Source organism: Mycteria americana, chromosome 26 (genome assembly GCF_035582795.1).
Source record: "Mycteria americana isolate JAX WOST 10 ecotype Jacksonville Zoo and Gardens chromosome 26, USCA_MyAme_1.0, whole genome shotgun sequence".
NCBI classification, from domain to species: Eukaryota; Metazoa; Chordata; class Aves; order Ciconiiformes; family Ciconiidae; genus Mycteria; species Mycteria americana.
The window spans coordinates 1,261,240-1,272,213 of NC_134390.1; the positions used below are offsets into that span (position 1 = coordinate 1,261,240).

At 67.2% G+C, this 10,974-nt stretch overlaps 1 protein-coding gene across 1 annotated transcript; it reads left to right on the plus strand.

Moving 5' to 3' along the window:
• Positions 1-369: 369 nt before the first annotated feature.
• Positions 370-10,247, plus strand: NCKAP1L (NCK associated protein 1 like). Its single transcript, XM_075525366.1, has 31 exons — positions 370-559; positions 795-905; positions 1,222-1,314; positions 1,423-1,479; positions 1,564-1,706; positions 1,806-1,896; positions 1,985-2,122; positions 2,216-2,264; positions 2,401-2,557; positions 2,901-2,957; positions 3,291-3,387; positions 3,715-3,824; positions 4,014-4,146; positions 4,258-4,339; positions 4,621-4,679; positions 4,824-4,969; positions 5,308-5,440; positions 5,650-5,769; positions 6,308-6,447; positions 6,614-6,745; positions 6,860-7,078; positions 7,198-7,328; positions 7,415-7,512; positions 7,780-7,873; positions 8,005-8,087; positions 8,194-8,274; positions 8,496-8,589; positions 8,753-8,869; positions 9,186-9,295; positions 9,393-9,482; positions 9,933-10,247. The coding sequence occupies exons 1-31, from the start codon at positions 458-460 to the stop codon at positions 10,056-10,058; spliced, it is 3,393 nt and encodes a 1,130-aa protein (XP_075381481.1). The 5' UTR covers positions 370-457; the 3' UTR covers positions 10,059-10,247.
• Positions 10,248-10,974: the final 727 nt, after the last annotated feature.

Here is a 10,974-nt window from a genome sequence, read left to right on the forward strand (position 1 = left end):
GCTGGTGCCACACGGCCCTGGCCGGCGTGACATGGCTGTGGCCAGTGTCACATGGCGGTGCTATACGGTCCTGGTCAGCATAGCACAGCTGGGACTGGTGTTATATGGCTGTGGCCAGCACTGCCCGGCTGTCAGCAGTGTCACCTGCCACAGCTGGTGGCCGTGGACGGTGTCACTGGGCCACGGCCAGCGTGACATGGCCACGGCCGGACCTACGTGGTGGTGGTGTCACACAGCCATGGTGGCATCAGGCATCGGTGGTGTCACACAGCCATGGCGTCAGGCAACGGCAGTGTCACAGGATGGTGGCTGTGTCACGTGGCGGTGGCCCCAGCTCAGGGCCCAGCCCAGGAAACCCAGGAAGGGGAAGTTGGGTGTTGGGGCCGCAGGGACGATCGGGGGACGCGGGGGACACGGGGTGGCCCCCCCCCCCACCCCACCCCAGCACATCGCCGCCATGTCGCTGTCCTCCGTCTACCAGAACAAGTTCGCCGAGAAGCTGACGATCCTCAACGACCGGGGACGGGGCATCCTCGTCCGCATCTACAACATCAAGAAGGTGGGTGCGGGGTGGGGCCCAGATGGCTGGGTCCCCTGGGGGGGGGGGACGGGTTGGGGTCCAGGACACCGGGGCGCACCCCCCGATCTAACGGGGAAGAGCCTGGGTTGGGCCTGGAACGAGGGTCGTGAAGAACCAGGGGGTGGTGGGATCGCTGGGGCAGGGGGGTCTGGTGGGGGAGTCTGAGGCCAGGAAGGGGTTTTGGGGGGGATCTGATGCTGGGGGGGCCCTGCAGACCTGCTCCGACCCCAAGACGCGGCCGCCATTCCTCGGTGACAAGGCCATGGAGCCCTCCGTCAAGTTCATCAACAAGAAGTTTCCTCACCTGGACGTGCGGAGCAGCACGGTGAGGGACCGGGGTGTCCCCTCTGTCCCCAACCCCCTGCCTCCCCCACCCCATGCCAGCCCAACCTGCCCCCCACCCTGTGTCACCCCACCCCCAGTGTCCTCACCATCCCCACCCCTTGCTGCCCCCATCCAGTGTCCACATTGTCCCCCACATGTCACCCCGGTCCGTGTCGCCCCACTTCGTGTCACCACCACCTGGCTTCCTCTCCATCTCCCTCTCTTGGTCATCCTGCCACCCCCTTCCCCATGTCACCCCTCCCTGGGTGTTCCCCCTGTGTCACCCCACCCCGGGTGTCCCCACTGTCCCTTTGCAGCAACACCTGGGGCCGGTGCACAAGGACAAGGGGGACATCGCCCGGGCGCTGGGACCCTTCTACCACTCCTTCCTGGATGTCCTGGAGTTCAGGGTGAGCTGGGGCACGTGGCGGGGGGCAAAGCAGGGTTTTGGGGGACAGCACTGGCATTTCAGCCCTGGGGGGACAGCAGTGACATGGTCCCTGTCCCCTCCCTTCCAGGACCACGTCTACGAGCTGCTGAACACCATCGATGCCAGCCAGTGCTTCTTCAACATCGTGAGTGGGGTGCAGGGGGTGGCCGGGAGGTACTTTGGGGGTGCCACAGCCGTGCCCACGCGCTCACGGTTGTCCCCTCCCCAGCACATCAACTACGACTTCACCAAGAGCTACCTGGACCTGGTTGTCACCTACGTGTCCCTCGTCCTGCTGCTGGCCCGCATCGAGGACCGCCGGCTGCTCATCGGCATGTACCACTGCGCCCACGAGATGAGCCACGGCACCAGGTGGGTCGGCTGTCCCCACCGGGGCTGTCCCCACGGACTGTCCCCGCTTGGGGCTGGCCCTGAGGACCGTCCCTGACCCCTGTGCCACTGTCCCCGCAGTGACCCCAGCTTCGCCCGCCTGGGACAGATGGTGCTGGAGTACGACCACCCCCTCAAGAAGCTGACGGAGGAATTTGGGCCTCACACCAAGGTGGGATGGGGGTCCCCCCAGCCAGCGGGGCCACGTCCTGCCCCGATCCATCCCACGGCCCCCCCCGTGATGTCCCCCTGTCCCCCAGGCTGTCACCGGCGCCCTCCTGTCCCTCCATTTCCTCTTCGCCCGGAGGAACCAGGGAGCCGAGCAATGGCGCAGCGACCAGCTCCTCAGCCTGCTCGGCACTGCCGGCACCATGCTCAGCCCTGCCAGCTCTGACACCGTGAGTACCACCGCACCGTGGGGACCAGGACAGGGCCCGGGGGAGGCTGCAGGAGGGCTGAGGGCAGTGACACGGTGACGCCTGTGTCCCCAGATGGCCTGTGAGTACCTGTCCCTGGAGGTGATGGAGCGCTGGATCCTCAGTGAGTCCTTGTGGTGCCCGCGGGTCCCCAGCCCCACACGCGGGCAGCCTGGCTCCCCGTTTCGGGCTGTCCCCCTGCCTGCTGCGGGGCCGGCAGCGCGGGCAGCCCCTTGCCCGCCTGACGGCTGTGCCCGCAGTGGGGTTCCTGGTGTGCCCGGGCGCGCTGGGCTCGTCCCCGCAGTGCCTGGAGCTGTGGCGGCTGGCGCTGCAGGGCTCGCTCTACATCACCCTCCTCCGCGACGAGGCCCTCCAGGTCCATAAGGTCACCGAGGAGCTGCTCAGCAGCCTCAAGGGGTAACGGCCGTGCCAGCGCCGGGACCGTGGAGGGTGCCAGGGGGGTGCCGCGGTGGGTGCCAGGGACTGGGGGCTCTGCCAGCAGCCCTGCTGGGTGCCAGGAGATTTCACAGGGTGCCAGGAGGTTGTTTTGGGTGCCAGGGGATTGTGCTGGGTGCCAGGGGCTATGCTGGGTGCCAGGGGATTTCACAGGGTGCCAGGGGATTTCACAGGGTGCCAGGAGGTTGTTTTGGGTGCCAGGGGGTTGTGCTGGGTGCCAGGGGCTCTGTGGGGTGCCTGGGGTTCTCCTGGGTGCTGTGCCGGGTGCTGTGCCTGGCACTGCCCGGCCGTGACTCTCTCACAGGTACGGGAAGCGGGTGGCTGATCTCAAGGAGTGCAAGGAACACGCCGTGGCTCACAGGTTGGGGACTTGACGGGGGGACAGTGGGGCCGGGGGGGGCTGGGGAAGTTCCCAGGGGTCCTGGGGAGCTGGGAGGTCCCAGGGTGTCCCTAAGGATTGGACGGTCCTGGGGGTCCCATGGGAGCTGGAGGGATCCCAGGGGCTCCTGGAGGTGCCAGCACCCCGGGGGGGGGACGGGGGTGCCCCGATTGGGTCCACGCTGGTCCCATGCCACAGCACCCACCTTTGCCACGTGGTGCCTGCGATGTCCCCAGTGGGTGAGAAGGGTGGCTGGGGAGGGTGGTTGGGTGGCCTTGACCCCCACCCTGACCCCCACCCCGACCTCCCCTTCAGTGCCTCCCTGCACCGGGGCCGACGGGCGTACCTGCGCGGGGCTGTGCGGGAGCTGGAGGCGCTGCTGGAGGACCAGCCCGGGCTGCTGGGACCCAAGGTGAGCAGGGTTTGGGGTACAGGGGGTGCGTGGGTGCAGGGTCTGGGGTACAGGGGGTGCGTGGGTGCAGGGTCTGGGGTACAGGAGATGTGTGGATGCATGTTTTGGGTGCAGGGGGTGCATGGGTGCAGGGTTTGGGTGCGAGGGGCTGGGTGCTGCGGCTCTGCACGTGCATGGGGGTGTGCAATGGGTGCGGGTGGGGTCTGTGGGTGGGGTACTGCCGGTGCCATGCGGTGACGGTGCCCAGGGCCATCGGTGCCAGCCTGGTGGCAGAGCCTGGTGGCAGCACCCCATGCCTGGTGCCCTCTAACCCCCGGCTCTGCCCAGGCTCTCTTCGTCTTCATGGCGCTCTCCTTCTGCCGGGACGAGGTGAGCTGGCTGGTGCGGCATGCCGAGCACGTCACCAAGACCAAGACGCCTGAGGACTTTGCTGACAGGTAGGCACGGCGTGCGGGCACCGGCTCTGCGCGGGGCGGGGATCCGTGCCTACGGGGGGGCACCCCCAGCTGTGGGCAGGCTGGTCTCGTGGTGGGGTTTGCCGTGGGGCAACGCCGGGGTGCCGTGGGCACGGCTGGCACTGGGGCGGTTTGACGGGGACAGGCTCTGACCGGCGGCTCCGGCGGCAGCCACGTCGCGGAGCTGCTCTTTCTCATGGAGCAGCTGCGGAGCCTGGTGCGGCGGCAGGTCGGGGTGCTGCAGCGATACCACGTCCAGTACCTGGCCCGCTTCGACGCCCTGGTGCTCAGCGAAGTCATCCAGGTACCACGGGGCACTGGCAGGGGCTGATCTCTGTCCCCTGTTGGGGTTGTCCCTGTCACCTGTGCCCTACCCTGGCTGTCCCTGACCCTGTCCCCATCCCCGGCCCCGCAGAACCTCTCCGTGTGCCCTGAAGAGGAGTCCATCATCCTGTCGTCCTTTGTCAGCTCCCTCTCAGCTCTCTCTGTCAAGGAAGGTATGGTCAGCGTCCCCCCCGCCGCGTCCCTGGCGCTGCCTGGGGACCGATGTCCCCCCTGCCCCGGGAGCCCTGCAGCAGCCCTGGACCGTGCTGGGCACCCAGGCATGGGCTTGGGGGGCAATGGGGAGACGGCAGCTCCTGGGGGTCCGTGGGGTGGGCGCTGCCACCCCAGACTGGCACCCCCAGGGCCAGTACCTCCAGATTAGCACCCCCAGACTGATACTCCCCCCACGCCCCTCCCCACGGCTTTGTCTCCCCCCGTTTCTACTTCCCCGCAGTTGATGACAAGGAGCAGTTTGATTTCACACCGCTCCGCCTGGACTGGTTCCGGCTGCAGGTGCTGTCCCTGTCCTTTGTCCCTGTCCCCATCCCAATCTCCATCCTTGTTCCCATCCCCTTCCCTGCTACTGTGCCCATCCCTGTCCTTGTCCTCGTCCTCTTCCCCTGCCCTGCCGTGCCCCTGAGCCTACTGTCCCCCCAGGCCTACACCAGCGTGGCCAAGGCCTCGCTGCCGCTGGGCTCCAATCCCGACGTGGGTCGCGTCATGAACCTCATCGTCTTCCACACCAAACTGCTCGACTCCCTGGAGGAGCTGCTGGCCGAGGCCTCCGACCTCTCTGACCTGTGGTGAGCACCCGCTCTGCCTCAGTTTCCCCACAGTCACGGGGGATCACCCTGGCTGGGGGTCTTCGAGCCACGTCCTGCACCCCAGCACGCATAGAAAGGTGCCCGCGTGTGCTGGGTGACAGGTTTGGGAAGGGACGGAGGTGGCCGTGGGGGACATGTCACCCATGGGAGAGGTTGGGCAAGGTTAGGTGACACGTGGACATGGGGACAGGGACAATACACATGTGGCACAGGAGCAGCGTGTCCAGAAAGACAAATCCCCTCTCCTGCCCTCCCTGCCCCTCTCTCTTCTGCCCTCCCTGCCCCTTTCTTCTGCCCCTCTGCCCCCACCCCTGCAGTTTCTACCCTCGCCCCATGGAGAAGATGTTTGTGGCGACAATGGATGAGCCCTCCATGCTGCGCTACAGCATCGCCTTCCCTCTGCTCTGCAGCCACTTCTCCTGCTGCGTCCACCCCATGTGCCCGGAGGAGGTGGGTCCTGCTGCCCGGGGGGACACAGGGGACACAGGGACACTGTGGCTGGTTGCTGCCCGGCCAGCTATGGAGGGGCTGGGACAGGCATATGTGGGTAGGGGACAATGGCAGCCCCGTGGCCTCGAGGCAGCTGGCGGCACGCCGCAGACGTGGCCGTGACCTGCATGCCGCGTTGCCGTGACGGTGCCGTGGCTTTTTCCCTGCAGTATCCCCACCTGAAGGCCATAGCGTTGGGGCTGTGCAACAAGTTCCTGGAGGAGATGGCCCGGCAGGCCAGCGCCTGTGTCATGGATGCCTGCGCCGAGCAGCACAACCTCAGCGAGCAGGTGAGGGTTGCATCTCCAGGGCCTCCAAGGTCTCTGTGGCCTTTGGGGTCTCCATCAGCTTCAGGATATCTGTGGCCTTTGGGGTCTCCAGGGCCTCTGAGGTCTCCATGACCTTTGAGGTCTCCATCACCTTCAGGATCTCTGGGGTCTTTGGGGTCTCTATGGTCTCCAGGATCTCTGTAGCCTTTGGGGTCTCCATGGCTTCTGTGGCCTCCAGGGTCTTTGTGGCCTTTGGGGTTTCTGTGGTCTCCATGGCCTTTGTGGCTTCCAGGGTCTCCACAGCCTTTGGGGTATCCATGGCCTCTAGGATCTCTGTGGTGTCTTTGTCCCCTGGGACCTCCACAGCCTCCGGGGTCTCCAGAACCTCTGTGGCCTCCATGTTCTCCAAAGCCTTGGGACAGCAGAGGCCACGGGGGGAAGACCTGGCAGGGCATGTCCCCAATTCAGCCTTGGGGATGGTGACCTCTGGTCCTGGAGGCCCCAGCTGGGCTGTCCTTGGTGCCGTGGCCTGTGGTAACCTGCTGCCCGTGTCCGGCAGCTGCTGCCCAAGCACTGTGCCTCCACCGTCAGCAAAGCCCGCAACAAGAAGACCCTGAAGCAGCCGGCCAAGAAGGGGGAGCCTGAGCGGGACAAGCCAGGGGCCGAGAGCCAGAGGAAGGACCGGACCCTGACCACCAAGTGAGAGCCACCCCGGGGCTGGCGAGGGTGGGCAGGGGGCTAGTGGGGAGCGGTGGCCACCAAACGTCAGGTGTGAGCATGGTGTGACGTGAGGGCACGGCGTGACCGTGGGGTTGTCCCCATGGGGCTGCGGTGTGGCTAATGGCATCTGTTCCCCCCACCCCAGCATGGACAAGCTGCACCTGACGCTGGCCGAGCTGTCCCTGAGCCTCAACCACGTGCCCAACTTCACCGTCTTTGAGCACACGGTGACGCCGGCCGAGTACCTCAGCAGCCACCTGGAGACACGCTTCACCAAGTAGGGACCGCACCGGGGACGTGGGACATGGCGGGGCCAGGGTGGGCTGTGGGCGCTGCCGGGGAGGGGACGCTCGGCCACGGCTCTCCAGACGGCCCCTTCCTGTCCCCGCAGAGCCATTGTGGCCATGGCGGGCTACAGCCAGGCCACGCAGGAGGTGGCCCGGCCGTCGGAGGTGCTGGTGGGGCTGAACGCCTACATGACCTTCATCCAGTCGCTGGGACAATTCGTGGGCTTGGACACAGGGCGCATCATCCGCAGCGTCCTCCTGCAGCAGACGCAACCCCGCGACGCCGCCGGCGAGCAGACGCTCACCACCATCTACACCAACTGGTGGGTGCCACGATGGGACTGACACTCTCCCTCCCTCGTGGGAGGTGGTCCCGCGGTGCCGTGGGTCGCCGTGCCGTGGGTCGCCGTGCCCGGCGGTGGCAGCAGCTCGGTGTCCGCAGGTACCTGGAGGCTCTGCTGCGGCAGGCCAGCACGGGGGCCATCATCTTGGCCCCCGCCCTGCAGGCTTTCACCACGGTGCCCCGGGAGGGCGAGCCCCCCTTCAGCGCCGCCGAATTCTCCGACGTCTCAGGTGAGGGATGCAGGGATGCTGCGGGGGGGGGGGATCATCACCCCCCCGACCCGCTCATGTCCCCATCCTTGTCCCCCTCCCTGCAGAGATGCGGGCGCTGGCCGAGCTCATCGGGCCGTACGGCATGAAGTTCCTGAGCGACAACCTCATGTGGCACGTGGGCTCCCAGGTCACCGAGCTGAAGGTAGGGCTGGGGACTGGGACCGGGCCTGGGGGACCAAGACCAGGATCAGGGGACAGGGATCGGCGTCGGGCGGCTGGGAGCGGGTTCTGGAGCACGGCGTGACAGGGCAGGCAGGGCCACCCCGGGGACCATCCCAGTCCCCTGCCTGTCCCCTGGGCTTTCCGGCCAGCGTGGAGGGGAGGCAGAGGGGCCGGGACGCCCGGGTCCCTCCCGGCCGGCTGCGGGCTCGCCGTGTCCCCGGTGCCACGAGCCTCACGTCCCCTGCAGAAGCTGGTCAACGAGAACATGGACACGCTGGTCCAGCTGCGCTCCAGCTCCTGCAAGCCCGAGCAGATGGCAGCTCTGCTGCCCCGGCTGACCTGTGAGTTTGGGGGAACTGGGGACACGGAGTGGGGGCGTGGGGCTGGCACGCGCGGGTGCGCACGCACGCACGTACGTGTGCACCCACACACGCGCGCACACGTGTCGCCGCTGACCCTTCTCCTCCCGCAGCGGCCGAAAACGTCCTGAAGCGCATGACCATCATCGGGGAGATCCTGAGCTTCCGCGCCATGGCCCAGCAGGGCCTGAGGGAGGTGGGTGCCCCCCACCCCACGGGTCCCCCACCCCATGGGACCCCCACCCACAGGCCCCACAGCCCAAGGGGTCAGCAGGAGCCCCGTGAGCTCCTTCTCTCTGCAGGTCTTCTCCCACCACTGCCCCTTCCTGATGGGCCCCATCGAGTGTCTGACGGATGTTGTCACCCCCGACACCGACATCCAGGTGGGCACGGAGGGGGACAGGGACAGGGTGGCACCCCCAGTGCTTGGGACAGCTGTCCCCAGGCAGGGCTGGTTGCTGCTGCCCTGTACCCGCTGCACTGCACGGTGCGACGGGGCGCTGCGTGGCATTGCATGGCACCGTGTGGCGTTGCGTGGCATTGCACGGTCCCCGACTGCACCCCGCGTCCCCAGCCCTGAGCCTGCGCATCCCCGTTCCCCCAGGTCACCCTGAGCATCTTTGAGCTGGCCTCGGCCGCGGGGATCCCCTGTGAGGTCGACCCCGCGCTGGTGAACGTCCTCGCTGGCAGCAAGACGGGTACCGTGGGGGTCTGCTGGGGCCGCGGGGGGCCGTCCCTGAGATCCGTGACCCTGCCACAGACCCCCAGCCCCGCTCACCTTCCCCTACCCTGTGTCACCTCCCTGGGACCCCCGGGGTCCCCTCTTGGACCCCTGTCTAGTGTCACCTCCCTCCCTGGCAGACGGCTCGTCCCCGGAGGAGGACTACAAGGTGGCTTGCCTGCTCCTGGTCTTTGTGGCCGTGTCTCTGCCCCTGCTGGCCTCCGACCCGGCATCCATCTACAACACCGAGGTGGACGGTGAGGCTTGGCCGTGTCCCTGGCAGCTTTGTCCCTGTGTCCCCAGTCCTGGCTGTGTCCCCATAACCCTGACCCCACAGTTCCCCTGTGTCACACCTTGTGTGTGCTGGGACCCCCGAGGTCATCGGTGCCCCATAACCGCAGCTGAGGGTTGGTGGGAACAGCAGGACCCCAGGACTGGCAGGGCTGGTGCCCCGTAACCGCAGCCAAGGGAGGTGGGCACAGCGGGGACCCTGTGCTGTCCCCAGCCTACCTCTGTCCCCAACCTACCTCTGTCCCCAACCTACCGGTGTCCCCAACCTACCTGCGTCCCCAGGCTACAACAACAACATCCACTGCCTGGCCAAGGCCATCATCCACGTGTCGGCCGCCCTCTTCACCGTCCACAACAAGAACATCGAGACCCACCTCAAGGAGTTCCTGCTGGTGAGAGAGGACGGGGGTCACAGCTGTGCCTGGCCGGGGGTGGGCACCCTCCCGGGGTGGGCACGGTCCCCAGTGCTGATCAGGATCCGTCCCTCAGCTGGCCTCCGTCAGCCTCCTGCAGCTGGGCCAGGAGACGGACAAGCTGCGTGCCAGGAACCGCGACTCCATCTCCCTGCTCATGCAGCTGGTGAGTGACGGGAAGGCCTCGGGGTGCTGCTGGGTGGGCCGTGGGGTGCTCCTGAGTGGGCACATCCCAGCTCCGTGTCTCCGCCGGGCTCCAGCTCTGCCCAGGCTGCTCCAGCCCCGAGACCGCAGCAGGCTCTGGGTGCTCAGCCCTCGCCCAGCTCCGGTTGAACGTGGGGGGCCGGATCCAGCTCCGACACCCCCGGGGAGAGGCTGGGCTGACTGGGTGGGGGCCGTGCACCCACCACTGGGGATTGATATTCAGGGAGCGCTTGCCCTCGCTGCAAAGCAATTTAAATGCAAATATTTCAATCTGGAGCTGGGGCACGGGAGCCGTTGGGGAGGGAGCACCCAGCGCTGCTGGGGAGGGGCTGGGGTCCGGCTCCCCTCTCCGGCGACGGGGGTGAAACTGAGGTAGGGGGGGGCTGCTGACGCTGTGTGACCCCGCTTGCAGATCGTGGCGGAGTCGTCCTTCCTGACGGTGGACATGCTGGAGACCTGCTTCCCCTACGTCCTGCTCCGCAACGCCTACCGTGAGGTGTGCCGGGAAAACCTGCTCAGCAGGGTCCCCTCGCACTGAGCCCAGCCCCCGTGTCACCCCCTCCCCTCAAACCCCTCAAACCACCCCGTGCCAGGACCCCTGGGTCCTCCCTTGACTGCTGGATGCCACCACGGTGTCCCCAGCTGTCCCCATGCTGCGTGGGGCACCGATGGCCATCTCCGGCCATCTCCGGCCATCGCCGCCTTCAGTAAACCACTTTCCCCCCCCCGACGGCTGCGTCCAACTCATGGCTGGGGGGCACCCGGGTAATATTTGGGGCTGGCTCTGCCGCAGCACCCCAGGGTGGGTGCCTAGCCCCGTGTCTCCGGCAGGAATAACCTCCTGTGGGTCCCCCATGGGCGTTCGGGAGGGTCTGGGGGTGCCGGGGGCCTTGGGGGGCTGGGACACAGAAGCACCGGAGCTGCCGGCAGGATTTACCAGCTTTAATTAAAGCTGCCGCTTTTTGTGGCAATGATCCCGGCTGGCCCCGTGCCTCAGTTTCCCTTCTCCCGCCCGGCTGGGGATGTTTCAAGTCACGTTTCCCCCCTCCTCCTTTCCCCCGTCTCAGGGTGTTTATTTTTCTCCCGTGCAGCATCTTGGGGGAAAATTAATGGGGCGAGGGAAGGAGGCGGCAGGGCGGCCGTTGCCATTCCGCTCACGGCCGGCTGCTCCGGGATGAGTCACCGGCCGTGCGGGGAGGGGGGGACGGCGGCTGCCGTGGCCGTGAGCCCCCCTCGGCAGAACCCCCTCGGCAGGGCCCGGTGGTACCGGGGCCGGGGGAGGCCGAGCGTGCGACCCCGGCAGCCAAACCGAACCGCAGCCGCGATCGCGTGGCCAAACCCAAGCGTGCGGCCGCCTCGTCCGGCACTAATTGCTTTATTATTTCATCCCGGGGGGAAAAACCGCTCTGGAGCGGGCTGGACTCCCCCGCTGCTCCCCTCCGGCTGCGCTCCCG

Coding starts and splice junctions, on each gene's coding strand:
- NCKAP1L (XM_075525366.1), top strand. CDS start 458: ATGTCGCTGTCCTCCGTCTACCAGAACAAGTTCGCCGAGAAGCTGACG. Junction 2,123..2,215: donor GCCCTGCCAGCTCTGACACC/GTGAGTACCACC, acceptor CTGTGTCCCCAG/ATGGCCTGTGAGTACCTGTC. Junction 8,590..8,752: donor CCTCGCTGGCAGCAAGACGG/GTACCGTGGGGG, acceptor CCTCCCTGGCAG/ACGGCTCGTCCCCGGAGGAG.